The sequence below is a fragment of the Amblyraja radiata genome, chromosome 1, assembly GCF_010909765.2.
Source record: "Amblyraja radiata isolate CabotCenter1 chromosome 1, sAmbRad1.1.pri, whole genome shotgun sequence".
NCBI classification, from domain to species: Eukaryota; Metazoa; Chordata; class Chondrichthyes; order Rajiformes; family Rajidae; genus Amblyraja; species Amblyraja radiata.
The window spans coordinates 61,620,671-61,637,707 of NC_045956.1; the positions used below are offsets into that span (position 1 = coordinate 61,620,671).

General features: G+C 42.1%; 1 protein-coding gene across 2 annotated transcripts in view; it reads left to right on the forward strand.

Annotated features, from left to right (window-relative positions):
• rap1gds1 (Rap1 GTPase-GDP dissociation stimulator 1) overlaps positions 1-17,037 on the forward strand; it is an 80,475-nt gene that overhangs the window by 49,274 nt on the left and 14,164 nt on the right. For both annotated transcript variants that reach the window (XM_033022658.1, XM_033022667.1), the window contains 4 exons: positions 2,596-2,739; positions 5,038-5,169; positions 10,707-10,841; positions 12,772-12,897. In XM_033022658.1, the coding sequence (XP_032878549.1) occupies positions 2,596-2,739; positions 5,038-5,169; positions 10,707-10,841; positions 12,772-12,897 (537 nt within the window). The remainder of the gene's footprint in view (positions 1-2,595; positions 2,740-5,037; positions 5,170-10,706; positions 10,842-12,771; positions 12,898-17,037) is intronic.

A 17,037-nucleotide genomic window follows, 5' to 3' on the forward strand; every position in this document is an offset into this window, starting at 1 on the left:
GCTTATCAGTCACTGAAAATAAGCATGCAGGTGCAGCAGGCTGTGAAGAATGCTAATGGCATGTTGGGCTTCATTGCGAGAGGATTGAGTTTAAGAACAAGGAGGTCCTACTGCAGTTGTACATGGCCCTGGTGAGACTGCAACTGGAGTATTGTGTGCAATTTTGGTCTCCTAATTTGAGGAAGGACAATATTACTATTGAGGGAGTTCACCAGATTAATTCCCGGGATGGCGGGACTGACATATGATGAAAGAATGGGTCGACTGGCCTTGTATTCACTGGAATTTAGAATGAGAGGGATTGGACAGCCTAGATGCAGGAAATTTCTTCCGGATGTTGGGGGAGTCCATTTTAAGTAGGCCTTATAGGACTGAGATGTGGGGGGGAAATTTCACCCGGTGAGTTGTGAATCTGTGGAATTCTCTGCCACAGAAGACAGTGGAGGCCAATTCACTGGATGTTTTCAAGAGTGTTAGATTTAGCTCTTAGGACTAAAGGAATATGGGGGGAGAGCAGGAATGGGGTACTGATTTTAGATGATCAGCCATGATCATATTGAATGGCGGTGCAGGCTCGAAGGGCTGAATGGCCTACTCCTGCACCTATTTTTCTATGTTTCTAAACTGACCTCAGGTGCTCTCTGTGTTGAGTTTGTACTCACTGTGTTGTGTTCTTCCTGCGACCGCACGGGTTTCCTCTGGATGCTCTGATTTCCATCCACGTCCCAAAGATAAGTTCTAGGAGCAGAAGTAGGCCATTTGGCCTATCAAGTCTACTCCGCCATTCAATCATGGCTGATCTATCTTTTCCTCTCAATCCCATTCTCCTGCCTTCGCCCCATAACGCCTGACACCCTTACCAATCAAGAATCTGTCAATCTCCGCCTCAAAAATATCCATTGACTTGGCCATCATTAGATATGCAGGTTTGTAGGTTAATTGGCCCTCCGTAAATTGCAGGTAGGTGATCGATGGTCGTTGTGAACGCGGTGGGCCAAAGGGACCGTCTCCATTCTTTCTCTAAACTGAACTAAATTAAACTAAATATGGTGAAAAGGAATAAAAATAATATAACTTTTTAATTGAGAGGAGGATAAAAATCGGCTCAAATTAGTATTTTTTTAAAATCAGTAAATCCATACATCAACCTTCAGTGCTGGAGGTGGACTTTAAAGCATTTTGCGAAACAGTTGCTGCAGTGGTACGGATTTGATCTTTTTGGATGGATTACATTGAATAGACCAAACGTACCTTTTTGTTACCTTGAAATTCGTTCAATTTTAATAAATCTGCCTTGTTTCATTTGGCAAAAGTAAAATTAAATATGGCACATTATCTAAACAGAGAAAATATTGTAAGATATATCAACATACCTTTTTTAAGAACAATGTGTTATGTTGGGGAAAAAATCACAGTGCTGGGGTAACTCGTTGGTCAGTTGCTCCACTGTCAATAAAATGCTAATTGTTGAATCACTGGAAATGTTGAAAGTAAATAGCTGGGTTTGAGTGATAGATGTTTCAAATGGAAATGAAGAAATGAGAGATTAGGGTTGTAAATGGCATACGAAAGATAGAACCTAATTTCAGTTGAATCGCTGTTTTTAAGGAGATAAAGTGCAGGCAGAGGAGATTAGTTTAACTTGGCATCATGTTCAGCACAGACATTGTGGGCCAACGATCTTGTTCTTGTGCTGTGCTGTTCTGTGCCCTATTCTGGTACATACTGAAGACCAAGAAGTTTCTGCAGCCCATAGGTACTGTCCAATTATTTCATTCTTGTTTTAAATCTCTTCCATTCTTGGAATTTCAATGTTCATCTGAAAATTTGAATATGGATCATGTATAGAAATGAATTTTCAGTGTCAGTTTCAATGCTAGCCATTACTATCTTCACAGTTATTTCAAGTTCAGTTTCTAGTTTTCTCCCATCTCTAAAACTTTAAGTTCAAGACCTTCATCTATTAATGTTTTACAATAACACATTGTGTCCCTATCAAAGGTTGCATGTGGTGGGATGGAGGGAAACAGAATCTTCATTTTGAGGATGTAGGAATTAACAGTAGCAGATGGAGGGTTGAAGGTATTATCACCAACACTTCCTTTGTTCCAGTGACTGAATCTTAAAAACAGCTGATTCCTAGCTTGGTGGTGTTTATATCTTGGGTATTCATCTTTTTTTCTGTACTATTAGAATTTAGGCATACAGAGTGGAAACGGGTCCATCGGACCACTGAGTCTGCGCCAACTAGTGACCACTAGCACTATCCTACACACTAGGGACAATTTACTGTTTACAGAAGCCAATTAACCTACAAACCTGCACGTCTTTAGGATGTGGAGTAAACCGGAGCACCTGGAGAAAACCCACCCAGTCACAGGTGTGAGAACGTACAAACTCCGTGCAGACAGCACCCGTTGTCAGGATCAAATCCAGGCCTCTGGCGCTGTAGGGCAGCAACTCTACTGCTGCACCACTGTGCTGCCCTTATTATTTGGAAGCAAATTGTTATTGAAGAAGATTTTGTGGTCCCGGAATGAAGTCTAGAAGATATCAAAGGCGATTTGTAATGTAACTTGTTTCCTTTTGTTTCAGATGTCATCAAACTACAACTGGTTGATGCAGGATTAGTGGACTATCTGCTGGAGCTTGTCGAAGAGATGGTAGACAGCAATAAAGAAGATGACGTCTCAGAGCTTAAAACAGCTTCTGATCTCATGGTATTGCTGCTTTTGGGTGGTGAGTTTGGTGCATCAGTTTTTACAATTTCAGTTCAAAAAAATTAACACCAATTCTCAGGACCTAATAAACATACTCTTGTTAAATAAACAGTTCTGCAATCTTAAAGAGAGGTGGGGCATGAGAGAAAGTCCTGCTTATCCTTCATAAACAGAAGAACCAACCATAAAGATTTTCTCATTTTGCTTTGTTAGTGGATGAATGATAGGCCATGACTATACTGAGCTAAATATGGAATGCTTTTGACTTTAATAGTTTAGGACAGCACAGTGGCACAGCTGATAGAGCTGCTGCATCAATGCACCAGAGATCCCGTTTCAAACCCCCCCCCCCCCGATGGTGTGCGGACTTAGCACGTTCTCTGATACTGAGTTGGATGATCATTGAATGGCGGTGCAGGCTCGAAGGGCCGAATGGCCTACTCCTGCACCTATTTTCTATGTTTCTATGTTTCTCCCTGGGTTTCCTCCAGGTGCTCCGGTGTCCTCCCTCATCCCAAAGATGTGCGGGTTTGTAGGTTAATTGGCCTCTGTAAATTGCACCGAGTGTGTAGAAGTGCATGAGAAAATGTGATAACAGAACTCGTGTGAACGGGTGATTGGTAGTCGGCATGGGCCGAATGATCTGTTTCCATGCCATATCTATGAACACACTATAATCTATAGTCACACTATAGCGAATCAATGAACACACTATAGTTTGGTACTACCAAACTGAAAATCCTGAAATACAAAATGAATCTTTTACCATATGTGATTTCACCATTCAAAATATGTGGACATTTCTGCAGTCTATAACGACATAATGCATCATTCATCTGTGCACAGCACCATGCTTCAAAATACAGTGATCTTGATTAAAATGCATTAATATGCAGCCTATTTTTATGCAGTGTTGCTGAAAAATTAGAATGCTGGTCTGGTTGTAACCCAAATGGTAATTTATATAATTTGGGTTTTCAACTTGATTCATCAGTTGCAAATCGGTTCTCTTTTTAAAGAAGTTCAGAGTCATAAGCCATTACTGGGATGGAGAAGAGGGGCAGAAGAAGGGAGAAGTAGAATCTAAAGATGAAAATCTAATCCAGAAACAAAACAGTCACTACTAAATTCAATATAAATATTACTGAGCAAAACCGTGCTAGAGGAACTCGGCAGGTTAGGCATTTCCTCCACAAATGCTGCCTGACCCATTGAGTTCCACCAGCATTTTGTTTCGCTCAAGGTTCCAGCATCTACCGCCTCTTGTGTTTTTATAAATATTGCATCGATGGTTATATCAGTAGCACGGCGGTAGAGTTGCTGCCTCAGTGCCAGAGACCCGGGTTCGATCATGACAACGGATGTTTTCTGTACTGAGTTAGCGCGTTCTCCCCGTGACCGAGTGGGTTTGTAGGTTAATTGGCTTTGGTAAAAACTGTAAATTGTCCCTAGTGTGTAGGTAGTGTTGTGATAGTGTATGGGATCGTTGATCGGCGCAGACTCAGTGGGCCAAAGAGCCTGTTTTCGCACTGTATCTCTAAACTAAACTAAACCTCCTCCAAAGCCATACCCTGACAGTTATTGAACAGATAGTTCTGCATCTCTGTGTGGGTACCTGATTTTAATTACTTCACTGCACACGGTGGTGACAGGAATAACTGGAATTTCCCATCAATAGAGAAATGTTTTCAATGGGCAAAATAACAAAAGGTGATTGCAACAACTTCCAGTCATCTTGGTACACCTTTTAACAATCGATTGTCATTGGAATAATTTATTCAGAAGCAGTAAGGTAAATTTGAAACAGTCTGCCAAAAATGGTGTGAAGCTTAATTAATTAAAACTGATATCGTTCAAAGACTAGGATGATAATGGATATTGAATCATAGGACGTAGAACAATACAGCACAGGAACAGGCCCCTTGGCCCACAATGTCTGTACCAAACATAATGCTACGGTAAACTAAACTGATCCATATCCTTCCATTCTCTGCATATGCATGAGCTTATCTAAAAACTTCATAATGCCATTATTGTACCATCCCTGTCAGCGTGTTCCTGGCACCCACTTCTCTGTTTTAAAAAAAACAAACTTGCCCTGCACATTCCTTTAAAGTTTGCCATTTCACCTCAAAGCTACTCCCTCTAGTCCTTGACATTTCCACCCAAGATGAAAATGTCCTGTCAATCCCATCTATGCCCTCACAACTTGATATATTTCTATCAAGTCTCCCCTCAACCTCTGACGCTCAGAGAAAACAATCCGTCAAGATGCAGAAATTGGAGGATGGATCAATAAGCTTATTTTGTCTTGCAGATGAATCTATGCAGAAGTTGTTTGATACGGGTAAAGGCAGTGTCTTTCAAAAGGTGCTGTCCTGGCTTCCTTCAAATAACCATCAGCTGCAACTTGCTGGAGCACTGGCCATTGCAAATTTTGCACGAAATGGTGAGTTTTGATATTAAACATTAAACCATTTTTCAACTTAGACTTAGGGGGGGGGGGGGGAGGGGGGGGGGGGGGGCTGTGGCATTTACCTCACCCAGCATGTTATGGCTCAGATTAATAGATGTTTGGACACCAGGGATCATCTTTAAATCTGGACATTAGGAGGGTAAATAGATAATTTAATAAAGGACAGTCATGAGCCTATTTGAATAGCTGAGCAGGCGCTGGGGCTCTCTAGACCCCTTTTATTTGTGTCTGTAACTATAATAGCTGGCTTACACACAGCATGGTTTCACAACCATTAGTGGAATAACCAACAGTAAATCTGGTTTTGATAGTAGTGTTTGAGGGATAAATCTTGGAAGGTGAACTTCGGCAAGAAGTTATTAATGTCGCAAAATCTGATAATTATGTTCCTGTGAATGGTGGTACTTTATATTTCCCCAGGTAATCATTAACTCTTCAAGTAGGTTGACAGGTTAACACTTGGCATGAGAACTCGGCATTAATTTGATAATACCAAACTGTAATATTATCCACCTTAATTCTTTAAGCGCTAGAGACTCTTCTTAATCTAATATTACTGCAGCACCGGATACCGCCAGGAAAATAATGGAAGAGTACATTTTTTAAATTATGTTTATCACTAGTTGGTGTGCTTTCACTCTCAAAAAGTCATGGAGTTATACAGTACAGAAACAAGCCCTTCAGCCCAATTTGTCATGCCGACCAAGGTGCATCACTTACACTAGTCTCACCTGCCTGCGTTTGACCCATATCACTCTAAACCATGTATCCGTCCAAATGCCCTTTAAATGCTGATATAGTACCTGCCTTAACTACCTCCTCTGGCGGCTGGTTCCATATCCCCACCACCTGCTGACTGAAAAAGGTTCCTGTTAAATCTTTCCCCTCTCACCTTAAACTTATTTCCCTTGGTTCTTGATTCCACCTACTCCGGGTAAAATACTGTGCATTTACATTATCTATTTCCCTCATAATTTTATACACCTATATAAGATCTGAGAAGATTACGGAGATTCAGCATGTCGAAGAGGATTCTCCTAAACTTCCACAGGTGCATGGTAGAGAGCATTCTGACTGGTTGAATCTTGTCCTGGTTTGGCAACTTGAACGTCCAGGAGCGGAAAAGACTACAAAAAGTTGTGACCACTGCCCAGTCCAATACTGGCTTTAACCTCCCCACAGTCTAAAGGATCTATTATAGTCGCTGCCTCAGAGGCAGCCAAAATCATCAAAGACCCACACCTTCCTGGCCACACACTCATTTCACCATTGCCATCAGGAAGAAGGTACAGGAGCTTGAAAACTGTAACGTCCAGGTTCAGGAGCAGCTTCTTCTCTACAGCCATCAGGCTATTAAACCCAACAACAAATAAGCTCTGAGCTCTGAACTGCAAAATACTATATTATTATTGCACTATATTTGTTATTTATTTAACTTATTTTCCTCGTCCCCTGTAATGTACCATGTTTACATAGTCACATATTCTGTTGTGCTGCAGCAGGTAAGAATTTCATTGTCCCATCCGGGACATATGACAATAAAACACTTGACTCTTGAAGATCACCCCTCAACCTCCCGCGCTCCAAGGAATAAAGTCCAAGCCTGTCCCTATGGCTTGGGTCCTCACATCCTGGCAACATCCTCATAAATCTTCTTTGCACTCTTTCCAACAAAACAACATCCTTTCTGTGACAGGGTGACTAAAACTGAACACAATACTTCAAATGTGGCCTCACCACGTTGTCATATCAGTGCACGTCTTTGTTCAAAAGAAGGAAGTTGGAACTTAGTGGGAGCTGCCTAATTGGCGCTGCCCAACATTTGTGAATGGCCAGGTTGAGAACTCTAATCACTCCAGAATGCCATTTGGATGATTATGGAAGTCACACCTTTCTTGGAGGTCCTTGCCACCGTAATTATTCCTGCACTCTAATTAGTCCCACAGTTCCACGTTAGAATGTTAACTTCCCACAATTTTGTGAGAGTTGTGCTGGGAAATGTGGACACTGATCTTGCTGCAATTAAAGCGGGGGGGTCTGTAACTCCATTCATAATAATACAAAGTGGCAAGCTTTACACGTTTTAATAACAATGGTGTTTTGACTCTAAGTATTTTTAACTTGTTTACATTTTTGGTGACACCTAATAGAGTTTTTAATTGTTTGAATAATTTTGAATCTCAGACATTTAACTTCTTATGACAGTTATAACGGCCAATTAGCCGTGGTTTGCTTCTTGTTGACTGCCGAATAATTATGGAAGTTGTGTGTATTTTCCGCAAGTTGAACTGACCAGGAGTTGGTTTTGGGAGCCAGTTTTCCACTGTAGATAATGCAGAAAGGGGAACAGCGTTTACAAACTGGGCCAAACCATCCTGTACATAAAGCCTTATGCCTACCAATCTAATTCCACACCATCACCATCTCTCACGTCAGATGTGCAAATATCACATCATCAGTCTTCTGTCCTGCTGATGAGTGCAGTGCCATAGAGTTGCTTCCAATTAAATTACACCTCTCTTTTAGCAGCACAATATATGGTGTTGACAGTGAAGAATTAACAGCTGCTCATTTTGGCATGGTGTTTGGAATGTTGTTTTGATTAAAAGATGTGTCATATCCGAGCATTAATATCAAGAGACACGTATCCCTTTTGCAGCATTTTTCTGAACCAGCTTACGTTTGTAAATTATGATATGTAATTTGAAGCCCCACTTTACCCAGAGTAAGGTAATTCAGTACTGTAGGTTTAAGGTGAAAGGGAAAAGGTTTAATAAGAACTTGTGGGGCAACTTTTATACACAAAGGGTGGTGGGTATATGGAATAAGCTGCCGGAGGACGTATCTGGGGCTGGTACTATCACAATGTTTAAGAAACATTTAGAAAGGTACATGGGTAGAAACGGTTAAGAGGGATATGGGACAAACGCAGTCATGTGGGACTAGTGCAGATGAGGCATGTTGCTCAGTGTGGGCAAGTTGAGCTGAAGGACCTGTTTTCGCACTGTATGACTCTCTGAATTAGGAGACTGTCTGGGGTTGCACCAATTAGCCATCCTCGGGCAAATGGAGCAACTCAACGGGTCTCTGAAAAGCATCTCTGTCCAGATCAATAGCTATCCCTCACTCAACATTACTAATTTGGGATAACTGGTCATTATGCACATCACTGGTTTTGGAGCTTAATATTCTCCGTTTTGTTTTGCCATGATTCTGTAAAAGCCACTTTACTTCCAAGAGTGCCCAGTTGGTTGTTTTAAAACAAAATTGTGACAGCCCTTAATTGTGAAAGTCTTTCTAATTCCATTGGTGAAGAATGTAACATTAACAACAAAAGATGTATTAACGAGCCACTTCAAGGATTGTAATTTGACGATTTCTGCTTGTGCATTATTAAGGGCCTGTCCCACCAGCATGCGATTGCATGCGTCTAGCGCGGGGCCGGTCCCACTTCGAACCGCGGAGGCGTATGGAGTTGTGCGGGGCTGGTCCCGACATCATACTCACCAATCAGCTGGGCAGGAGGCGGGCCGACTGAATTTGGATGTCGCATGGCGTCGGGCGGTGACGTCATCGCGCAACGCCACATGCTAGGCGTACCCCTGTCAAGACGCTGCGAACGCCCTCAATGCGCCTGCGGGCCGTTGGCACGCGGAATTTTCGGACAGTCCAGGATTTTCGGAGCCCCGCACAACTACATACACCTCCGCGGTTCGAAGTAGGACCGGCCCCGCGCGGCCGTACACCTCAAGCGACCACGTTTGGTCGCGCTAGACGCATGCAATCGCATGCTGGTGGGACAGGCCCTTTACAGTCATTAGCAAAAGAAAAAAATCAATGATTGTACTAGCTGCAATGGGCTAAAAGTTGCAGTCAGCAATGAGCTGCCTGTGCTATTAATTCCCAAGTGAACTAACAAATTTAGCTGGGGCAATCCTGATTGCAACAACTCCTGGTGAAGATCCAGCTGGATCATCACAAAAAGCCCCTGTGTGGTGAGATGCAAAAGTGATCACAAGGCACGGGCACCAAACCAGCACATAAATCAGATGGAGAGAAACATTGTCACCCACTCCAAACTCAAATGGAACTTTGAAAATGTGTGTTCAGAAATGTGTGTAATTAAAAGCTTTGTTATAATAATTATAAACAAAGTTTCTGAAAATCTAATTCCTTTAAGAGACAGTGCTGGATTATCTCAGCACGTTCGGAAGCATCTCTGGAGAATATCAATAGGTGACGTTTTGTGTTTTTCTTCAGACCCAAAATGCTGCCCATCCATTTTCTCCTGAGATGCTGCCTGACTCAGTGAGCTACTCCAGCACTCTTGTGTCTTTTATAAACCAGCATCTGCAGTTTCTTGTTTCTACTAAATTATCTAATATTCATCAATATCCCTTGCATCAGTCCCTCTCCACCAACATTGATGGAATGGGCTTGACATGATATCAATGCTGCTGATGCAGGCTGAAAGATCATAGTTTCACTGCCTTGATAAAGCCGTGGTCAATTTTTTTTTATTGTGCTTCATTTAGGAAATTTGATTGAGATATGATGAGATTCCCACATCCCGTCCTGTCATAAATTCCCTTTGCATCCTTGTTGGACTGCACTGGTTCTAACTCGCCCACTGCAATGACCTTTGAACGATTCTCTTTGCCTTCTGTTCCCACCGTAGTTTCACCTGATTCTCTTTCTTTGATCTACTCCAATCTTGTGTCTGCCCTGGCACTTTTTGCAATCTAAATCTATGCATCATCTGCACTGTTTTGTGGTCTACGATCATCTGCCTTTGTTCCAACGCCTGAGAATTAATTTCATAATTCATTTCATAAGGATTCTTATCAACATTGGCAACACCTTCCCTGTACGCATTCAAGTCTTGCAGTTTTCTCCTCTAATGCCCTCCTCCTCCCATTCACATATGTCCATCAGCCACTCCTTTCTAAAGCACTGAGAGTGTTTTATATTACACACTTGAATGTTGTTCAGAGGTTATTTTTCAGCTCCTTGATGATGCACTTACAATTTGTGGAGGGGAAAGAAATTCCCTCTAAACAGATGTGTACCTTTCAGCCCAGCACTGGGACATTCACAGTAGTTTAAGGATATTGTAAATCCTCTCTATTAATTTAACTATGGGTTTTTCATCTTCCTTTTCATCATGTCATTGTCAGCTGGCTGTAGCAAATTTAAAATATTTAGCAGCATTTATTGCCACGAACATGAAATTTCTGCAGCAGTTAATAAGATGGGCAGAAAGCCCAATGTCAGCAAAATTTCTTTCTTGACCTCTTGATTAATTAATTCCAGAAAGAACTGATTACTGAGTTAAATACAAATGTTGTGCATCTTTGCTGATCTATACAATCGTGCTGTTCTGTCATCTATTATTGACAGCTTAAAAATTGTGGAAAACCCAGCAGCCTCTTAAGTAGCAGCCACCCAACCTGAGAAGCTGGTTCAGCACATCTTTCTTGTAGGTAACATGCTTATTCCCTCATCCACAGATGGAAACTGTATCCACATGGTGGAAATTGGAATTGTGCAGAGGTTATTAAACTTACTGGACAGACATGTCGAGGAAGGGAATGTAACTGTGCAGCATGCTGCTCTTAGTGCACTCCGAAATCTGGCTATTCCCGGTAAGAGTTTCTCATTACTGTTATTGAGGTCCACTCCGATGTTCCAGCAACCTAGGTTTCAGAGCCTTGCCTTATTAACCATTTTGCTAGACCAACAGAGGTCATGGCCTGGGGGGGAGGGGGGGGGGGATTTCCAGAGACCCGGCCGCAGGGGGTGAATTTGATCCGTGGGAGTCCCGCTGAGGTTGAGATCGGCCACCTCACCAGGCCTAGACACCTCATTTTCAGGGGGGACTTGCCGGGGGGGGGTTCAAATGAGCTCTCGTAAATTTGTCGAGATTAAAGAAGGTGCCAGATCACCAGTTGCCAGGAAATCGGTGGTGGACCTGTATAAGGAAAACATAAGGGTTCTAAGTTTTGCTTGCATATTACCAAAGAAGTAAAGCAGCACAGTAGTACATCTCAGTATTTTGTTGATTTACGAGGGGCATGGGAGCGGGTGGGGTACAGTGGGAGATATCGTAGTTATTACTATTGGGGAAACTACTGCACAAAATTTGGTGATGTGGAATGCAGGTAGGTGTTGTGCAAGGCAAATGTTTGTTCAACAATATTCTAGGGGTGTGGCAGTACTGGAAGAGGAATTCTAGGGCTTTTGAACCTTTATGGGGTCTTTGGCTTTTTACCATTGAAAGTCAGTACTGCAATTTCTCCTGAATTAACGTTTATGCATTCCCAAGGGACATTCACGTGCAAGTATGTGTAGTTTATATGTAGTCTCTGTACACTATCAAATATCAGTCATTTTTTTACAGAATCTGTTCATGTGATTTGTGCAATGTCCAGTGTCCATTATTTGTAGATTCAGTTCCTAGAATCCAAAAGAGTGTTGTATAATACAAAATAGAGCTTTGTAGCTAAATTCCCATTGTGGATCCATCTGATGTAGTCACATAAGTCTGTTTTGTCAGGCTTCTGAACAGTCCTTCCATGAGCTAGAGTACTGTTTGATTCACCTTTACCCCTTTGAGGACATTGGACTTTATCTAAGGAACTGATGTGTAAAATGTTGAGAACTATATTCTGCACACTGTATCTTCCTCTTTGCGTTATCTATTGTACTTGAGTTTGAACTGACTGTAACTGTATGGTGTATCTGATCTATTTGGATAGCATGCAAAATAAAACTTTTCACCTTACCTCAGTGCATGCGACGATAATAAACCTAAACCTTCAAGAAGAAGGTTGAGTATATTGTGACATTTACAAACTTTACAGTTTAAATCTAAATGGCAGGTGTGATGTGTGAGTATGATGGCATGAATAAAAAGACTTTCCTGAAATTAGCAATACAAGTAGATACTGTGGTAAAGAATGGTATGCTTGCTATCATCAGTCAGCTCATCGAGCACGAGTAACAAAACTTAGATTTTATAATGCTGCATTTGGAATATTCTGTCCAGTTCTGGTCTCCCCTTTACAGGAAGGATCTGGAAGCTTTGGAGAGGGTACAGAAAAGGTTTTAAGGATTCTGCCTGGATTAAAGTGTAGTAGATTTAAGGAGAGGTTGGACAAACTTGGATTGTTTTCTTTGGAGTATCGGAGGCTCAGGGGAGACTGACATAAGTAGAATTTTCATTCAGAATCATTTTCCCCAGGGTGAAAATATCAAATACTAGGGATGATGGATTTAAGGTCAGATGGAGAAAGTTTAAAGGAGATATACGAGGCAATATTTTCACAGAGTGGAGGGTGCCTGGAACATGCTGATAGGGGCGGTGATGGAGGCAGAGTGGATAGGCACATGATTTGCAGGATTGGAGGGATATGGATTATGTGCAGGTAGTGGGTATAAGTTCAATATGCATCATGTTCAGCATGGACATGTGCTATGCTGTTCTATCTATCAAGCTGTAGTTTAAATCTTTATTTTCCATTATTACTGTCTACTAACAGAAGAAAATCACCACTTGATTCCCCTTTCTTTCAGTATTAAATAAAGCAAAGATGCTGTCTGCAGGAGTTGCAGAGGAAGTGTTGAAGTTTCTCAAGTCTGAGATGCCACCTGTCCAGTTCAAACTACTCGGAACGCTGCGCATGTTAATTGATACACAAGGTATTGTGGATGTGTATAAAATGTTTACAATAAACTGCATTTCAGAATTTTGCTTGTTTCAAAAAATCGCGGAGTCATAGCATTCATCAAATGATTGAAATAAGTCTGTGTATAGTAGTGAGGTATTTTAGTATGGGCAAGCAATGTCCTAAAACATGAACAAGACTCGGCCGCTCGACCCTACTTTAGACTTTAGAGATACAGCGTGGAAACAATCCCTTCAACCCACCGAGACCGTGCCGACCACCGATCAATCCGTATAGTAACACTATCTTACACACTAGGGACAATTTACAGAAGCCAATTAACCTACAAACCTGTACATCTTTGGATTATGGGAGGAAACCGGAGTACCCAGAGAAAACCCAGTCACACGGAGAACGAAAAAACTCCATACAGACAGCACCCGTATTCAGGATCAAACCCAGATCCCTGGTGCTGCAAGGCAGTAACTCTATTGCTGCAGCATTGCGCCACCTTAGAGCGTTTACTGTTTCCTTGCACTATCCTACTCTACCCTTGACACCCTTGTCTTGTCAATTTCTACCTTGAATATATTCAATATTCACCCCCACGTCTTTCTAAGATAATTTCAAAGATTCACAGAAGAAATAACCCTTTATTTCCATCTGAAATGGACATCTATTTATTCTGAAACAATCACTCCCTAGTTATTAAAATCAGTGGATGCACCCTGTCAGAATCTGTAAGTTCCCCTCAGAAATGTATCCTTCAATAAGATCACTTCTCATTCTTCCGTACTCCAGTTATCATAGTCAATCTACTCAATCTTTCATCATACATCAATTCTTCGTCACAGCAATCAATCCAGTGACCCGTCTCCCGATGAATTACAGGTCCACCATCGATTTTCTGACTCCCTTGGTTCCAGAGCCTTTCTGGATTATCCGTTTTGCCGGATCAATAGAGGTCACAGTCCCCGCGAGGAGTTCAATCATACTTGAATGGTCTGCCTAGGCTGCTGAAGTAACAAGAAACCAGCCTGCAAAGTTGGCCACGGCAATGGGAACCATTTTGCCGGCTATGGCCAGGCTGGACTTCCAGAGCCCCGGCTGAAGGGGGCAAATTCGACCCACCAATCAGCCGCAGAATTCAGCTATGGGAACGGGTCTGCCGGCTGTATCCGGACTGGAGTTCCAGAGCCCCAGCCGCACAGGGCAAATTAGTCTTGTCGATTGGTACGGAAGTGCCGATGACATCATGATCGTCTGCCGTACCCGGCCTAGACATCCAATTTTCCGGGGGACTAATGGGGGGGGGGGGGGGGGAATTTCAAGTGCACTCTTGTGATTTTGTCCGGATTAAATGAGACGCCAGACCATCAGTTGCCGGAAAATCAGTGGTGGACCTGTACTCCGGATGACATCAACAATGGCTTGTAAAGTTTATCAATTTCCTGGAATCATACATCATCCCCCTTTTTAACAAGGACTAACTATTCTTTAGACTTAATTGGTCCACCCACCTGCTGGCTTTGCGTTTTATCGAGTACAAGGACCCTCCGAACCCTGCAGCATTTTGTCATCTCAGTCTATTTAAATAATTAATCACATGTTCTCAAATTATACCCCATCTGCCAGCTACTTATCCACTCATGAGTGTGTTCCCTTTCAAATTGCTAACACAACTATTTTTCTATCGTCAGAAAATTTGGCTGCACCACTTTATCAACTTATCAATGCGTTATATGTCATGGGGTAAAGGAAAACTGACCTACACCCCCAATCTTTGTAGAATCAAAGAACTGCAGATGCTGATTTATACCAAAAATGGACACAGTGCTAGAGTAACTCAGTGGGTCAGACTGAATATCTGGAGAAAAAGGATGGGTGATATTTTGGGACGGGTCCTGACCTGAAACGTCACCTATCCATGTAGCTATAGGGAGAGGTTGGGCAGGCTAGTACTGTTCCTTGGAGCGCAGAAGGCTTGGGGTTATCTTATAGTGTATGAGATCATGAGGGCAATAGTGTTAAAATGTGTCTAAAGGAGCCTTTCAGACTGCTTCAAAATCTGCAAAAGGGACGTGGCCTGAGACGTCACTTATCCATGTACTCCGGAGATGCTGACTGACTCTCTGAGTTACGCCAGCACTTTGTGTCTCTATGTATCCCCAGTCTTTGGCCTATTTGCACACTTGTCAGCAGCTGATTACAGACTTTTCAGGGACGAGAAAGTACCTGTCTCATGCTCTGGCCCACCATATGAAGACAGGACATAATGAATGTTAGAACACTATAAATAAAAGAAGGATTTGGCCATTCTGCCCCAAGTACCTGCTCCAACATTCAGTAATATTTTCCCTGGGTGGTACATTTCTGAAATCACCTCATATCGCTTGATTCCCTTGTATTGATCTGTCTATTGAATATACTATATGACTGAGACTCCACAGCCTTTTTGGGTACAGATTTCCAAGGACTCACTGCCCTTTGGTTGCACAGACTTCTACTCATCTCTGTTCTGAATGCTGGACTTTTTTGGGGGCATTATAAATCTAACTCAGCCGGGGAAGCATTACATTGACTCTGCCCAATGCTGTCATTACTTTCCTAGTGCCCTGTACCACAAAATACATTTCATAATTTCCCCTACCAGTATCCAATCAACTGATCTGTAGTCCACGATTTCTCCTTTCCTGCTGTGATTTGTTTTTAGAGACAATTTCATCCGGTCAACAAGTAGAGAGCAGTCCTGATCTACCATCTACAGCTTGATTGTAATCATACATAGTCTTTCCGCTGACTGGGTAACATGCAACAAAGAAGTTTTTCATTGTACCTCGGTACACTTGACAATAAACTAAACTAAAGAAGCATGTATCCTTGTGGTAAGGAGTATAAAAATCATTTGGGATTCTTGTGGAGGGTTTTGATGGGAAGCTTATATCAACAATATCAGACTTAAATGGGTCACCCATCTCATAGGGCCTGCTGATGCCCATCTGTTGCCCTGCATGAAATCAGTGCTTTGCAGCCATACCAGGATAAGCTACTTCTTTTCAGAAACTGTAAGCAAGAGAAATCTGCTGCAGGGAATAGAAATCTGTGTGGTTAAACTTCAAGCATGGTTTTCGTTATCCTAGTTCTTTCATCTTCCCACAGAGCTCTAGAATGATATAGAACTTGAAACAGTACAGCACAGGAACAGATCCTTTGGCCCACAGGGTCTGCGCTGAACAAAATGCCAACATAAACTAACTCCTCTGCCTGCACCTGATCCATATCCCTCCAATCCCTGCATAGCCTCTTAAATTCTGCTGCAATACCTCCACTGTTAAATAAATTAATTTTTTTAACTGAACTAAAACCACAAAATATTGGAGGTATTGATGGAATCTAACCCAAGATAAAACATTTATTTAAAAAAAATAATTTCTGCCAGTCCATCTAAAAAGCAGCTTTCAGAGACACCAAGTAATTTGTATTGACCATAGCTATCAGACTTGAGGGGAAATTATCACTGATACCCAGGCCAGTGTTTGTTTATCAATCAAAACCATCTGGCCAGTCTCTCATTCTGTGTAAACTTCAGCTCATCCAAAGCTCTGCTGCCTGCGTCCTTCTCCACAACGAGACTGTCAGCCACCACCTGTCACTGAAAAACACGGACAGCTAATCTTATTCATTTCTCTTCCTTTGGCTCATTACCCTTTCATCTGCTTGTGAACCATCACAGGATGTTTATTAACCCTTTATGTAAAATCAGGGTAGCGTAGCATAGACAGTAATGGTAAACATAGAAATTGGGCACGGGAATAGGCCGTTCGGCCCTTCGAGCCCGCACCGGCTAGTTTTATGATATCACTTGCGTCTTTGAGTTATTGTGAAACATCATCTCCAATTGTTATTTTAATACCTGATTAGTTTAGTTTAGAGATCCAGCATGGAAACATGCCCTTTGGCCCACCGATCATTGATCACCTGTGCAAATTACTGTTTTCCAACTTTGTCATCTACACACTAGGGGCAATTTCACAGATGCGGGAGGAAACCCGTGCAGGGAGAACATACAAACACCACACAGACAGAAACTCAAGGTTGTTATCAAACCCGGGTCTCTGGCACTGAAAGGCAGCAACTCTACGCTGCGCTGCCATGCTACCCATCTAATACTAGA